This window comes from Dipteris shenzhenensis, chromosome 6, assembly GCF_047967505.1.
Source record: "Dipteris shenzhenensis isolate YYH24624 ecotype China chromosome 6, Dip_SZ_1.0, whole genome shotgun sequence".
In the NCBI taxonomy this organism is placed as follows: Eukaryota; Viridiplantae; Streptophyta; class Polypodiopsida; order Gleicheniales; family Dipteridaceae; genus Dipteris; species Dipteris shenzhenensis.
Genome location: NC_141601.1, coordinates 19,317,126 through 19,333,833, shown reverse-complemented (window position 1 = coordinate 19,333,833; position 16,708 = coordinate 19,317,126). Strand labels below are relative to the sequence as shown.

General features: G+C 46.1%; 1 protein-coding gene across 1 annotated transcript in view; it reads right to left on the bottom strand.

Moving 5' to 3' along the window:
• Positions 1-207: 207 nt before the first annotated feature.
• Positions 208-16,708, bottom strand: part of LOC147900898 (uncharacterized) — a 37,405-nt gene continuing 20,904 nt past the window's right edge. The window contains exons 11-13 of the mRNA XM_087375446.1: positions 15,620-15,935; positions 1,925-2,045; positions 208-1,658 (exon numbers count right to left, since the gene is read on the bottom strand). Coding sequence (XP_087231572.1) covers positions 1,182-1,658; positions 1,925-2,045; positions 15,620-15,935 — 914 coding nt within the window. The 3' untranslated portion in view covers positions 208-1,181. The remainder of the gene's footprint in view (positions 1,659-1,924; positions 2,046-15,619; positions 15,936-16,708) is intronic.

The following is a 16,708-nucleotide window of genomic DNA, read 5'->3' as shown; positions in this document are numbered from 1 at the left end:
CTGCAAAGTAGGGAACGTAGCCAAGGGACATGAGAGAACAATACTATTGGAGAGGTAAGATGAATGGTTCAAAGTGTTACATAATTGCACACGTTGACTACCACATTTAACCTCAAAGTAAAATGTGCAATTTTCATCTTCACACGGGGAGAGAGAGAGAGAGAGAGAGAGAGAGAGAGAGAGAGAATACAAGTGCTCGTGCATGGTTGTTAGATAAATTTGATTTGTGTTCTTCTGATAAGTTGGCATCATTCTCAAGGGGACGAACCAATTCAGAGGACCTTTGAAAAATTCATCCACCTAAGCAACATGGTACAGCCCTTCCAGGTGGATGGACTTCAGTCTAATTTCATCCTCATATACCAGCAACCTGCTTGTCCATGGCCACTCTGTTGTACCTACTTAGTCAAGGTGGGGAAATCATTTTCAAAAAATAATCATGCCGTGTATGCACGTATCTTAGATACAATTCTGACACCAAGAGAACTCTCAGGCTGTCAATAATAAGTAGTATTATCTAACTGGACACCTTTATTGTAAACTGACCTTCTCAAAAGAACAAATACAATCTTGATAGCATAAAGTCACACCTCAAGTTTCTTATGTGAACCATTTCACTCATCAACCTTTATCCACCATATCTGTATACTACCCAAATGAGTATCACCCTGAAAATTAGGCCTCCACACAAACTTCAGATATTTGTTTCCTCGCTAATTATGGCAAATGATACCTTGAAATAACAGCCTTCGCCTTCATAGACTTATTACAATCGTCAGACATATTTGGATATACAACTAACCCAAATCAATCCAATGTGTGAAATCCTCAGAAGACGACTACAACCACTGCAATATTTTATAGGTTCAACAAAAGAATGTGGACTCCTCGAACTTTAAACTCACCAACAGAACGATGTGTTACACTACACGTCGACTTTGAAGCTGGCTCCAGAGTCCAAACTCATGAACTCCAATCATTTAATCTCCTCTCGCTAGGTCACTAAGAGCTAGGAGCCACTCCGAATAAGATATGTATATCTACTTCCATACAGAATTCTGACTTGGATTGTAACGATCCTTCACTCCCAATGGAATACATGTATGGCAGTAACAAGGTAGATCTCTGCAAAGCATGCATCAGACTGTCAAGTAGAGAGGAAAAAGGCACTACACTTCTATCTAGCTGAAGGCACTCCATGTATCTGTGCTACGTTTGGGAGTCTGGCCACCTCCAAAAGGGCCAGTGCCTGCAAAGGGATCTGACTCATCAAATGAAAAACCTCGGGACTGAGCAGAGTTGCGGACACTGCTGAAGGAATCAAATCTCGCAAAATTGTCAGGAGGGTGACCAATATCATTACTAGTGCTGCTGAATGAATCAAAGCGGAGAAATTGATCCCGACCAGCCATGTGATTATCAAAAGGACCTGCACTAGAAATGCCAGCAGGGGATGCACTGTTATGAAGCGGAGTGCTGGGAACTGAATTATCAAAAGCGAAGGAAGCTGTATCCTTTGTACGAATGTGTCCAAGTGGAGGGAAGCCTTCTTGGGCATCTTTAACATGAGCATGGTCAGACAGCATGTCAAAAGAACTGAACCCAAAGGAAGCAGGAGAACTCGATTTCCCAGCTTGAAAGCCAACATCCAGCGGGCCCTGTGCATCAACCATGACAAGCTTTAGCTAGATCATCTACAAGAGGTAAGTTGCAAACTGAAATTCCCAATAACAAAGCTATGAACCACAAATCAACAATGCAAATTTTTTAAGCATTCAAAGACACCATTCTAAAGTGCAAAAACAGAAGCAGGTATTAACAGCACAATAGATTGTTACTTTTATATTCAAGTTACTGAGAAATGGCAAGTTCGTTGTCACATAGAGTTCCAAACCAGGACACAGTGCAGAGTAGACTTATCAACCTTTGCGCTCGAAGCATTGTTTATTCCCCAGTCCATATCATCACTCCTATGGCTGAAGACTGATGCCCAATCACTTCCATTATCACCAAACGTATCACCTCCTGAGTGCCCCTCTTCACGGCTGCCAAGAGGAAAGATAACCAACAAATACACGTCTCAGGAAAACCTTTCAAACAATCTGTCAATGAAGTTGATAAGGGTAAAAGAATGACACAAGAGGCACTTCAAGTTCATGCATGCAAAGATTGAGCTTTATAAATTTCTTTTTACGCTGATGGTCAAGCAGTCAAAAATTCAAATCTCATTGAGTCCTGCAGCAGAGCCTGCATGTCTTACTATAGCAAGTTGCTTCACCCAGCTCTTTGATAAAAAGCCAGGGACAAAGCCATCCAAGCATCCACAAAACAGTATTAACTTTGCAACATATGAAACATGCAAAAAAAGTTCTGATGCACACAACCTGCACAAATTTGCTCACACAAAAAAGAGAGCAGCTCTTTGATAAAAAGCCAGGGACAAAGCCATCCAAGCATCCACAAAACAGTATTAACTTTGCAACATATGAAACATGCAAAAAAAGTTCTGATGCACACAACCTGCACAAATTTGCTCACACAAAAAAGAGAGCAAAGTGCATGCACATGAAGTGATGAAGGCCTACAGAAACACAAACAGACCCATAAGAATAACACTACACACCAGTGATGTAAGAATTCAAGACACTCTCAACAGGACTTGATCACTCCGTTCGCCCTTGCAACTCGTCGCGGCACGACTTGTCCTCAATATTATGCATGGCTTGCTAACAACGTGACCTGCTTTGTCATCATACCTACGTATAGCTGCCATGTAGCCCCGTCCTATAGCTGCAAAATTACGCATCCCAACTCATTCGTACATTCGCCACTATACGAATCCGTCTTATGAATCTACCATATACTCCAACCCGGAGCTCATTCGTTGTACGTGGTTGCTGTCTGCTGCCATATTTGCAGACAGATTCAATAAGTACATTGGGACATTTACAGTATTGTACCTTGGTGGCATTGCAGATTTTTAAGCTTGCAAAAATTTGAGGCTTTTGTCAATTTCAGGTTATTTGTCTGTAAAATTTGGGGCTTTTGCCTCAAATCTACCTTTTGCAGACAACATTTGCAAGAAATTGAGGAAACTCAGAGCTTGGCAAGTTCTTTTGCAAACACTTTGAGTTTAAGCTATTGTTGCAGGCTTTTGAGACCATATAGACTCGGGGCAACCTCAGAGATATCTGGATGGACATATTGCAAGCATTTTTCCAACTTTTGGTTTCAGAATAGTGGGTCAGCAAGGAGGAGATGCATTTATGATTTTGGCCCAAGAGGATAACTTGGATCGTATCAACTATTCTTTGTGAAGCATTATGGTCAAAAAGGTGCTTGTGGCCAAAAGCTTGTGCAGTTATGTTAAAGGAAACGACCGTAGTCCAATTGACACAGCTCAAAATCTGCCTTAGGAGGTGTACATAGATTGTCTAGGCACGACAGCCACGAGCACCCATTATATCCACTCCGAAACAAGAAAGATGGAATGGCAGAGATGCTCAAGGTCTGTGGTTGCTTTGTCAGGGAAGAGATTTATACTTCCTCATATCCCGTCAACTAAAACATCAAAGCACGCACGGGACACTTTAGAGACCATAATTCGAGCCAAGAACAAGGCATTTGAAGAGACCTTGATGGCATTAAGATGGATATGATATGGGAACACTTGAAACAAAGATCCAGGATCTTTGTGAGCCCCATCAATGAAGTGATGCCAGACAATCAGCTTATTTCCACCACTTTGGACACTTTGCCAGGCTCATACTTATCTTTTCATGTGTCACTCAACATGTCTATGAGGGTTGATTCCAACCCAATAACATTCTAGGAATTAGTTGGGTTGTCATCTCGCAAGAAGAGAAGACATGAACAAATATGGCACCTTCTTGCCAAAGACAAGGGGAAATTTTATGCAATTCATTATCAGTCTAGGACTGAGTCATCAAGTAAAAAAACAAAAATACAAGCAAGCCCAAGAAGGACAAATGCCATTACTACAAAAAGCCGGGCCACTTCATATGTAAATATATTGCAAATGAGAAGAAGGGAGAGTTGGTTACAGATTCAAATCACTCCAATGCAAATAAGGATAATGCTTCAGCCGTTGGAGGAACATGGTGCTGGCCCATGACCCAACCGCAACGGGCCACACAGATGTTCCAAGCCGTGATGCTGGCCACCATCTCCCAGACACTATCCTCTCTCGACTGAGGGGGATGTGAGAAGGGGGGAGAGTAGCCAAGTGAAGCTCAATGCTGTGAATGCTCCGACCCTGTATCCGGTAAGCTGGCGAGACCGTGTCCATAGAAGGCGTGGCCCCCCTCTGTAAGCCAAGCTGCCATACCCCACGTGAGATCTCTCTGCGTGCTCTAAAGCCGTGCCACAATCCGAAACGCTCCGAGCCAGATCCTCTGAGCTGTTGGGCAGCTCCATAAGCAGTGAGGAATAGTCTCCATAGCTCCGACTATACATCTATGGCAGCTTCCATCCACCCGCATTTGCTCAAGCCACGGGCCCACCGGGAGACCACCATGTGCGACCATCCAGAAGAAATAGGATATCTTCCGTGGACGCAAGCTAGACCACAAGCGGGCCCAAAATCTGGATCTAGCCTCCTCGGGCACCTGCTGCGCACTCCAATGTCTCTCCCGGGAAGGGGTCCAAGCCATTACGTCCATCTGGATGCGACGTCCTATCCATGGTGTACGAGAAGAAAGGCACCTCCTCCACTCTTATGAGAGACCTGCTCTGACCAACCATAACCACACTCTCCGAGGTCCCACTATATCACGATAGTCTCCAGCGGGGGGAATCTAGGTCTATGATGCAAGAAGGTTCGATCAACCACTCCTTGCCCAAACGTCCCACTACTCTGACCCTTTGCCAACCCACCTGGCCTAACACCCCGTCCATCTCCTGATCCCCTGTGATCCAGGACTGCAGTAGTCCGCCCGATCCCACATCATAGAATCGCGCGCTCGTGGGGGCTAGCGGCTACAGGCACAGCTGAATCCTCAGAGGTACACCCATCCTAAAGAACTGTCCTAGCCAGTGTGTCAAAGTGAAAACCTGCAATCCCTCCCTACAAGAGTCCGGAATAGTTGCCTCTATCTCCACCATCCTCTGGCTAGCCCCTCTCGGATGAGAAAGGACCTCCAATCGTGCCTCTGGGAGTCTAGACCATGTCCGCAGGGAGCGAGCCGAGCCGCTGTCCCACTGTGCCCAGCCAATGTACAGCCGCTGCCCTAGCATCAAACCATCCTAGTCTCTGACCTCCAGGTGCCAGATAAGCAACTGGCGTGCAAACTCCTCTGCATACCAAGGGCTGACTCAGATGAGACCTCCTGAGATCCGCTGCCATACCCTCAAGAGACTCCTCATCAGGAGTGAGCCCTTCCCCGTGAGAGGGGCCTCCGAAAAGATCCACTTGTGGGACGGCTGCCACTGACCACCTGTGCGTGGGGTGTTCCTCAAGAGACCGCGCTGCAGGAGAAGTTTCCAAGGCTCCCTGCCTAGGGTGAGACCCCTAACTATCGACTTGCCCAATAGGGCTCTGCGCTGCATCTTCGGATCTATAATACCCAGGCCTCCCTGTGCCTGTGGTAGTATCAGTGTCTGTCACGCAACTCTAGCTCCGGTGTTGAGTGCCATCTGATCATGCCCAAAGGAAGTTACGCACCAAGCGTTTCAACTGCCCCATGCAACCCCTGTGAAAACAGCAACAAGAGGCTATATACCAGGCTCTGGCCAACAGGACCTGATTAGCCACCAGGGCCCTCCCTGCCAGAGGAGTTTGGCTGAGCTCCAATAAAGAAGCTTACGCCTCACGCTCTCAAGGACAGGGGCTATCTGCTGCTCTGCGGAGATGTCAATGCCCACACAGCATCCCAAGTACCTTGCAAACTGGCCACTCGGGATCCACCTAAAGCCTACCAATGTGCCCCACCAAAGAATCTCCTAGGACTCCTCGGTCACTGAAAGAAAACCGACTGATTTGCCCCAATTGATCCTTGCCCCTGAGGCGGTGCAATAAACCCCAAGAGCCTCCTTGACCGTAATCAGGCTCTCCTTCGAACCCTCCACATACAAGGTCGTATCATCTACGAACTCCGAGTCCGTAAGCTCCTCCTCCTGTCTGATTGGTAGCCTCATCCCTCTGAGGCCAACCGTCTACGACCTCAAGAAATAGCCCAACGCCTCCGCGACAAAGAGAAAGAGGAAGGGAGCCAATGGGCAGCCCTGTCTACGGAGCGGGTGAGTGGGAAGGCCTCACCGATGAACCCACCAATCAACATCTGATTGGACTCCCTGCATACAAGGTGGAGACCCCTCTAACCTATCTGAGAAGCCTAATCTCTGCATCATGCCCTCCAAGAAGGGCCACTCTACCTGATCGTAGACCTTCTCAAAATCCAACAGCAAGATTGCAAGGGGCTACGTCTCCTCCCTGGCCCAATCCAGTGCCTCCCAAAAGGTGAAGATGTTGTCGAGGATGCTACGCTCCTGGACAAAACCTGTCTACGTGTCGTGGATGATGTCGACTAGATGGGATCATAGCCGCAAACTCAAGACTTTGGCTAAGATCTTGCATGCGGTGTCTAGCAAAGTGATCGGTCTCCACTGTCGAATGTCCGAGCGGTCCCCTCCCTTCGGATCAAACAAATTCAGCCTCTGCTAAGGGATTGTTAGAATTATTATTATAATCTAGCAGTGACCAATGAAATGTAATAAGTAGGTTAGGGGCACTTTTCCCTCTTTAGAGGTTTTTTCCCCTAACCCCAGTTAGTTCACTAACTACGGTTAGTGAAGGATAAGGTTTTGTCACTTAGACAAAACCATTTCCTGCTTTGTATTTTCCTCACTTCATCTATTGCAACTTACGTTCAGTCCTCTCTTGCTCTCTCTCTCTTTTCCTTCATTTGGTATCAGAGCAGACCATCCCTCTGGCCTAGCTCCTTGCTCCCAGCTCCCAACCCCTACAAGCGACTGTTGTGAAGCCATTACGTCCCTGCTCCAAGTCCCACGACTTGTTGTCCATACGTGTGCCTATCCGTACATCGAACCATACAACAGACGCCAATCATCCACACATCCTGCGCCAATCGTCCGTACATCCTGCGCCAACATCCGTACATCCTACGCCAACATCCGTACAGTCTTGCACTGACCTACTGCTCCGTACTGCGCTAGCCAGTCGTACTGATTGCGCCAACGAGCCGTACAGCTAGCGCCAACCAACCGTACAAAGCTGTACAACTCCAGTCAATTGTACGACTGTTTTCTTGTCATTTGTTCTTGCAGGTGCATTGTGCAAGAAGTCATTATTTGGCTATGACTTAAAGCAAGTGGGTGGTCAACAGTGACCACATTTGGTACAATTTAGGCATTTGGAGAAATTTGGGAGCTTCTGTTAAATTTCACCTCTTCTGGTCACAATTTCTAGCAAGAAATTGGGACTTTTGCAATTAGATTGCAATTTTGCAGAACAAGAGCAATTTTGAAGCTCCACAGGTTTCTCCCGAAGCTCGTCGTTTGTGCAGAGAGAATCCAACTGGCTGCTCACGCCCTGTGAGACCACAACTAGGACATGCTCCCATACCGCCTCGCGGGCCTTGTGCACCTGGAGGGACGACGACTCAGCCTGAAAAAGGTGTCGATAGAAATCCGAAGCGACCTCCATAAACTCATGAGGGTCCGAAACCACCCTGCCGCTAGCGTCTCTCTGTCTCTGCAACTGGGCACCAAGCCCCGTGGCCTGAAAGAACTAGCAGCTCATCCTATCCCCCTGCTGTACCCAACGAGCACAAGTGGAATGATAAGAATACTCAGCCCTCCTCAACTCTGTGTCCTAAAGCTCCAGACATGCACACTCATATCTGTCAACAAGCCACTGGGACTCCGTGTCCTGCTCCCTAATGGAGGCTAAGTCACACCTCAAAGCTCTCTCTCTCTCTCCTTAAGGGAAAAACGACGGCGGAGAGCCTGGGTGCGGAGCTCCTCACTGCTCCTCTGAATCGCCTTGGCTGTCCAGGATGCCTAAACACCCTCCGGAGTGTCCTCTGGCTACTGCGAAATCTCCGAAATGACTTGCTGCACCTCCTCCTCCTACATCAACGCATCTGGAATGCGAACCCCTCTATGGGAGCCCGCGACAGGGCTGCTCCAAATGAAGCACAATCGGCGAGTGGTATGAGAGGGTAGTCCCTGCAAGAATGCCCGTGGAACCACCTCTATGCATGGCCTTATCTCCAACGTAGAACCTATCCAGCCACTCAAGCAATCCATCATGCCGGCGCCGGCCAAAGGAGACACTAAGACTACCAGGGGTCCTGGAGAACTCAGCCTCCCTCCACGGTTCCTGCCACAGACCGAAAAGATAAACTGCTCCCAAGTACGCTTCTCCGCCACGGGCATCTCAGAGAAGGAAGCACCCCCTTGTTTGCCTTAAGCTGGGGCATACAGGTTCACGATCCCAATCCTAGAATCTCTTATCTGTAATCCCATCCAGACTACTCTACCTGTAATAAGCTCCCCCTGGTCATACACATCTAATGCAACCACCTGCGAGACTGAAATGCAAACCCCTCCATTCCTTCCCACCACTGCAAGAGACCAGATCTCCGGGCCTCTACCAGGAAGGAGTTGGCGTCCACGTCTAATGTCCGAGGCAGAGAACATATGCTCCTGTACCAAAAGAAAATCCACTGCCCTGCCAACCACTGCATTTTGTAACTCCTAGCGAAGTAACAAGTGCTGGGGTTACTGATATGCCTGATCGTGGAGTCCGTGCACGTTCCAACTTACCATGGTCCAACTCACGGGGAGGCGAGGGGGGTGGAAAACAAGGCTCTCCTGTGCGAAGGAGCCTACTCTACAACCTCTTACTTCTGTGACTTCGCCGGTGGTTTGGAGGGGGAGTAGTCCAAATCCACTCGGCGCCGAACTAGTGGTGTAACTCGCTCGATGCCTACCTTGATGGCCCACTGCATCAAGAAGGCGGCCTCGACTCCAAGCCTATCCGCGCACTGTTGTAGCGTCCAATATGATGCCTACTTAAGCTGAACCTCGAGACCTAGGCTAAACACACAAATAGCTACTCCCAAGTCCCGTCTATCTGAAAAAAACTCAGCTGAAAAGTGGCCGTCTTACCATGGGAGACCCATAGTTCCCTCCCTTGCGGGCCTAGCCACTCCTCCATCATGCTGAACTCATGCTGAACATCTGCTATCCCATCATCAGATCAAACAGCGTGGGGATCCACTACTCCCTACTAGCTGAGAAGTGAAATCCCCAGAAGGGGCGAGTGCGAGAGCCGAACACTCCTATGGAACCCCCTTTTCGGCACTGTAAAATCAAGACTGACACCTCCAGAGCAAGCGGGTATCTGTCCGGAATCTCTAGGTAGTTCCATGGTCCTAGCCTCCAAAACTCTCTAGGCAGAGGATGACCAGGGCAGGGCTTAGGACCTGAAAGCTGAGAAAAGGGCCCCAATGACCCTGACTGTGAGGAGGCAGAGCCAAGGCTGGGCCGCGTCGAAGAGTACTCAGGCACCCCCTTGCCTGTAGGTCGAGACGAGGAAGGGCAGGAGGTGGGCAAGGGAAAAGAGGTTGCTCTAAGGGGGCGGAGGGGGGCGAGAAGTGTAGGTCATCTTCTCTCGATCGTATTGATGCCCTCTGGGCCCTCGTATGTGCCATGTAGCTTTAGTTATTGACACTTGGGTCACCTAGTACTTTTAGTGTCTTATGACACCTAGTACTAGTGGTACCACTAGGACACTAGGTCCTAGGGTTCTCTTTTATAGTACTTTGTACTTTCATTTTCATTCTTCTAGTTGATGTGACCACTTCCACTTCTTGCTCCATTCTTGTGCATCCTTTTGCTTCCGTGAGCCTACAGTGGTATCAGAGCACTTCCTTCCCGAACTTGCTCCCTACTCCTAGCTTCCTGCTTCCAACTCCAGCTCCCGCATTTTCAGCTCCATCGTTAAGCTACAACTCCCATACGTCCCGCACAGCTCCGGTGCGTTAGCTCGTCTGTACGATTCCATACACCCCCGTACAGTCGTACGGATTTCCGTACGGCGCGTTAGCTCGTCCGTACAATCGTACGGATTTTTTTCGTACTGTACGTCGAAAATTGTTCGTACAATTGTACAGATTTTCGAACTGTCCATACAAGTGTACGTAATTCTATAGTATTCTTACAATTTCGATGTTCAACATCCGTACTTTTTTTGCGCTGCTCCGTCCATACTGTCCGTACAATCGTTCGTACACTATACGGATTCTGTACGGTTTTGTACTGCAGGATTTGTTTGCATACTGAAGTTGTTCAGTGTCCTTCATTTGCACACTAATTTGTGCACCAACCATCATTTGGCTTTGATTTTGGGAGCAGACATTGCATTGCAATAGATCTGCAAATTTTTGGCGACATTTGGGGCTTTTGCATTCGGGCTACAATTTTGCAGGCAAATTGCACAATACTTTCACATTTGCAATGAAATTGGCAAGAAATTGCAGGCCATTTGATCACATTTGCAAATTTCAGCTTATTCTGAGACGTTTTCAAGATACTTCAGCCCATACCATGGAAGGGGGTTTGTAAGCCATCTTCTCCGGATCGTATTGATGCCCTCTAGGCCCTGGTATGTGCCATGTAGCTTTAGTTATTGGCACTTCCATCACCTAGTACTTTTATATATACCTAGATGAATCCAGGAACATTCCCAAACTCATCCTCTAAAAACACAGCATAGTGCAGATTCAATCTCACGATAGTCACTCATAAGATTGAAAACCATAAACTCCATCACGCATAGTACGGACTAGCTACTATGACATCCCCACTGACGTCATCAGCGCCCAACAATAGGTGTAGACCATAGTATAAAAATATGCTCTCACACATACAAATCCACACACCCACACATACTTGAGCATCCATTTATACAAAGTCTTCATACTGAGTTTCTATCGGCACTCCAGAGGTGAAGGGCAAACTCAACCATGACGAAGGCTAGCACTAAAGGAGAAGGCTAATCAAAAAGTAGTCCAAATCTCTTCATTCAAGCTACAACTGCTTTTGAAGTCTAAACGATTTCATTTTAGTCTCTCCCAAACATGCATCTAAATCTAGTTGATAGGGCAACGCACCATTTAAGATAGAAAGAATTATCGCAATACCAGCACGCCGCAACTTAATCGAAAACTTCACAAGGTGAAGCATATACCTAGATGAATCTAGGAATATTCCCAAACTCATCCTCTAAAAACACAACATAGTGCAGATTCAATCTCACGATAGTCAAAAAACCATAAACTCCATCACGCATAGTAGGGACTAGCTACTATGACATCCCCACTGACGTCATCAGCACCCAACATTGGGTGTAGACCATAGTATAAAAATATGCTCTCACACATACAAATCCACACACCCACACATACTTGAGCATCCATTTATACAAAGTCTTCGTATTGAGTTTCTGTCCGCACTCCGGAGGTGAAGGGCAAACTCAACCATGACGAAGGCTAGCACTAAAGGAGAAGGCTAATCAAAAAGTAGTCCATATCTCTTCAATCAAGCTACAACTGCTTGTGAAGTCTAAACGATTTCATTTTAGTCTCTCCCAAACGAGCATCTAAATCTAGCTGATAGGGCAACGCACCACTTAAGATGGAAAGAATTATCGCAATACCAACAGGCCACAACTTAGACGAAAACTTCACAAGGTGAAATTTGCATTTCCGCTAATACGGTAGAAGCATATACCTAGATGAATCCAGGAACAATCCCAAACTCATCCTCTAAAAACACAACATAGTGCAGAGTCAATCTCACGATAGTCACTCATAAGATTGAAAACCATAAACTCCATCACGCATAGTACTTTTAGTGTCTTATGGCACCTAGTACTAGTGGTACCACTAGGACACTAGGTCCTAGGGTTCTCTTTTATAGTACTTTGTACTTTCATTTTCATTCTTCTAGTTGATGGGACGGCTTCCACTTCTTGCTCCACTCTTGTGCATCCTTTTGCTTCTGTGAGCCTACAAGAAGGAGAGGCCGAGGGGGATGGGAGGTGAGAGTAACAACAGCTTGGGGGAGGGGGGGAGGGGGGCGGGATCAAGGGGGCCGACGGGGGGCGACCTCAAGAGGAGGGGACGGGGGAGGCGGAGGGACCTCCGTGGCCGACTCTGCTAGTGCCCTAGACTCCTGCTGAACGAGAACCTAGGTACTCTGCTCTGCTGTCACCTGCGGGTAGAAGGGGAGATCGAAAAAGGTCTCCTCCTCCTCCATTTGTGTCCAATCCAGGGACTCCGTTGGCACCTTCCCCTTCCCCTTCCCTGTGTCTTCGGAAGAAGATGTATGCGCCTTCTTGCACTCTTTAAGCTGGCTCTCCTTCTTTTGTTTTTTTGAGCTGATTTGGAGGGCTTCTTTTTCTCCACCTTAGTCCAAGTGCCTTGGGAGGGCTCGACCCAAGGTGTCTGAGTCTAATGCTGCCTCGCCTACTACTGGGGCTTGGCCGACGGACGGCGCTGAGCCTCTCTATGCTCCTGTCTCTGGTGAGGGGCCCTACCCACCAAACAGTCCCGTGCCAGGTGATCCATCTGTCTGCACCAAAGACACTGCCCATGCAAGCCAGAGATCTCCACACACTGTCTGAACTTGCCTCCATCTAAGGTCTACAGGAGGATCTCCTCTGGCAAGATATCATTTATACGCTGCGATCCATTTGGGAGCACGGCATTCCAAGTTCTCGAGCTACCGACGATAGGCGAGCACGTTTCTGCAAAGCTTGGCCTGCATGTGTATTTTATGATCTCACGCCACGAGGGATTCGCTGGCTGTATAGTCCACCACCGTGGTTGTTAGCCCCTGTTACAGAGAATCCCTAGGCAATGAGCTAGGATCTCTGGCAACAGGCGGGTTTTCTTTCAGCCCGTTTTGTTTTTTTGCCACGATTGGCACCTTTCCGATTTTGCCAATTTGTATGGTTGTAAAATCCACCACCGTGGTTGTTAGCCCCTGTTACAGAGAATCCCTAGGCAATGAGCTAGTATCTCTAGCAACAGGCGGGTTTTCTTTCAGCCCGTTTTGTTTTTTGCCACGATTGGCACCTTTCCGGTTTTGCCAATTTGTATGGTTGGATTTTAAGCATTAATAGAAGTTCCTTTCTCTGTTTTTTTTTTTTTTAAGGATAATGCTTCAGCCAACTTTGTGGCTGAAGAATGGGTTTTTTTTGTGTGCAATGATGATGCCAGACAGGGTTTTTTTTGTGTGCAATGATGATGCCAGACAGGAAGTTGCATCACTCAATGTCTCTGAAACTTCAGATGCTGTTTGGCACTTTGACAGTCGTGCTTCCAAGCACCTTGTCTGAGTTTAGTGGCCAAATCAGAGAGCATATACAAAGTTCATATGCTGTGGTACTGCTCAACAAAGGCTAATTTCAGAGAACATGAAGCAGAAAAGGAATTCAATGGGATCTTAGACATAGATCCAGTCCAGTCTAACTGCAAAGAAGTGGCCAAATAAAGGAAGAGACAGTTGTTATAGCTCAAAGAATATCATGGACTTGATCTTGGCATCAGATTTCTCCCATATGTTCAGACAATGGCTCACACCCTTGCAAAAATCATGGAATCAAAGCAGGAACTTCAGAAAAAAGTTCACATTGAAATTTAAAAGGGAAACGACCACTCCTAAATTGGCAAAATGGTTAGGTAAACTATTTTAAGCTCCTTCAAGATTATTATAAGCTACTGGCGAGCTAAAGATTCAGTTCAAAGCCTTACATTCGTAGAATGCAGCCCACACGGTGTAGAAACATATGTCATGATGTTCCACGTGGATTCAGGCCTGACAATAACAGTTAAATCTCTAAATTCCTACCTCCGTTGCTAGCTGATGAGTTAGCGTTGTATAATCAGCAAGGGTTACCTTCTGCAGTAGAGGGTTACCTTCTGCAGTTCTAGAAATTATCCCCCTTTGCCAAGGGAATATCTAAGAGTGGCTAAATTTCTTCATGGACTACGTGTTACTTCCCTAAATATGTATGAAGAAAGGAGCATGGGTACAGGTGGCTCCTTTAAAGGGGCTAATAAAGATAAATCTAAAAAAGTTCTCACTTTCAACTTGAAGGATTAAAAGATTTAACCAAGTTGGCAAGGCATGTTATTTTTTCCTAAGCTTCAACAATACCCAAGTTTCCAATAACTAATCTAGTGGTGAAAGAAAGGCAAAGGAGGCTGATAACGAAAATTTGAAACAATGGTTAAGCAGCTCAATTACTGAGAAGAGAAGGGGGGAAATTAAGTGTTTCCAATGTGGTGAGAGGTGGATCCACCTCATCGGGCAAAGTACAAGGTTAGTGGGCAAAAGTTAAGATGATTATTCAAATCCCTAATTCTGATACAACGTCAATTCCAGAGGATGGGCATCTTGTAGAAAGCAAAGTGTTACAAAAGCTATAATTCCTCTTACTGCTGAAATTGTTAACACAGAATCTCCCATGGAGGAACAAACCCATTGCATCATCCAGAAATTGGAGGCACAGTCCAGGATTGGTCAGGGATATACAATAAGGAAACCAAAAATCATGGAGATGAAATCTGGGAAATATCGATCAGTTCAGTGAAAGGCGAGACAGTGATGGCAATGCAGCTGTGGATGAGGAGAAACGCTCTTGGAACACCGTATCCTACATAAAAGAATGCTCTTATGGATGCATAAGGCTCAGAAACTTTTGAGGCTAAAGGCAGTGCTGATGGGAGAGAGGTTTCGTGTTGGTGGATTGTGTAAGTTCATCCATTCCAAGCTACCAACATTCCAGCTATGGTCAAGCTTTCTGATTTTTACACTGGTATTATGTTGGTTTAAGTCTCCTGGAGATTTCTCAGCTTGCAGTAAAATTGAAATTTCTTTCCATAGAATGTTGTCTCGAAAAGCTCCATCATAGTAGACTCCATGATTCTAACCTGGCTCTAATACCACCGTTGGAAAACACAAGACTATCAATTTCATCTCAATACAATCACACTCTCTCACAGTTAAAAAATCTGAAATATCTCAGATATGTACTCTTATCAATGATAATGTTCATATAAAATAAATGACAAAGTCTAGCTTCTAAGCTCAACTGAGCTCAAGAATGCACACAGGCAGTGTGGTTAGAGCAATGGGAAGAAGCGAAAGGAAACGAGCCAAACATGGTCCTTTTTCCAAAGGCAACATATAGTTGGCTCTAAGATAATCCCCCCCCTTCTACCATGGGGGTATGATACAAATATTTGCAAACATTTTTGTCTCATGAAACATAGGAGAGTGATTGGAGCTATCCTCCTACAAGCCCACTAACTTGAGGAAAAATGTACAAGTCTAAGGCATATATGCAGAAATGGCCTCTCTGCTCCTCAATTTGCTCAAATCAGCATTAAAAACATAGCTAGTAAACAAGCCTTTAATGGGAGCACGCCAAACCCGGTTACTCCACAGAGTAAAAGATATCAGCAAAATGCATTAAGGCCCCATGCCTAAAGTACCCCAAAAAATAGATTAATTATTGAAAGGTAGACTACAGGTGTCAATCCCCCATAATAAAGAAACTTACTTCTGTGACTCTTTGGAAATTGCATTTGAATTATTAAATATGTCTGATCCAGGATGCCCTTGACTGGAAGGAGACATATCATGCTGTGGGCTAGTTTCTCCATTCCTGGCAACTCCATCGTCACTGTCTGCTCGAGGAGATGAACTTCCAAGCTGTCCACTGGATGGTGACTCTTCGGCCTGCAGCTTCTCTTCTGCATCTGCCGAAGAAAAGTCAAAACCATCCTCAATCGGGCCATTGTCATCCCAGCTGGCAGCAGCATTTGGTTTAGGACCTGCTGGTCCTTCATCCATAAACTCCTGAACATAAGCAAACCCTGCACCATATTTTGTGATAGAAAGTCAGCTCTTTTGTTCATTTTGTAGAGAAAATTTGACTGCCCTAGTTAACGAAGAAACACATCCCTCAGAAGCTTTAAACATACTTTGTAACACTCTGTATGTTCACCAACTTTGTTAAAACAGTAGGACACAAAACAAACCTTGAATGACTCTAGATGAAACAGAAAAAATGATGTCACAATTTGGTTCATAAATAAGACTCGTCGCTACCTCATCATGCCAGCTTCACTGGCCTGTGGTACTACGACTACTTGTTTATTTCGTCTGAGTCTCAATGAATGATTTAAAATGGTATCACGACTTCTGACATTGGTTTGAGCATTTTTGTCAGTATATTATTATGCTGGCTCCACTGTCTCTTGTTACCACGACCAAATGCAACAAAAGAACACTTGCCTCAACACCCACCCCCTATGCTTTGACCTAACATAGGCAAGCATTGCACACACATATATGCACTCACATAGATACACATATATGTACGTACATTGGTCATGCATACACGCACATGCACACATACATGTGTATTTGCCTAAGTATGCATGTGCCCAGGCCCACGCATGCATGCACATATGTTGGAGAATAAAGGGAAGGCTGAATTTGCACATCAATGCAGAAAGGACACTTTCCCCAGCCTGCATAAAAAATGCATGCATATCAAGCAGACCTACCATACATGCTTTCCTTTTTGTTCTTCTTTATGTTATCTTCCTTCCGAAGGTTTGAAAAACTCCTGTAATAGTATTAA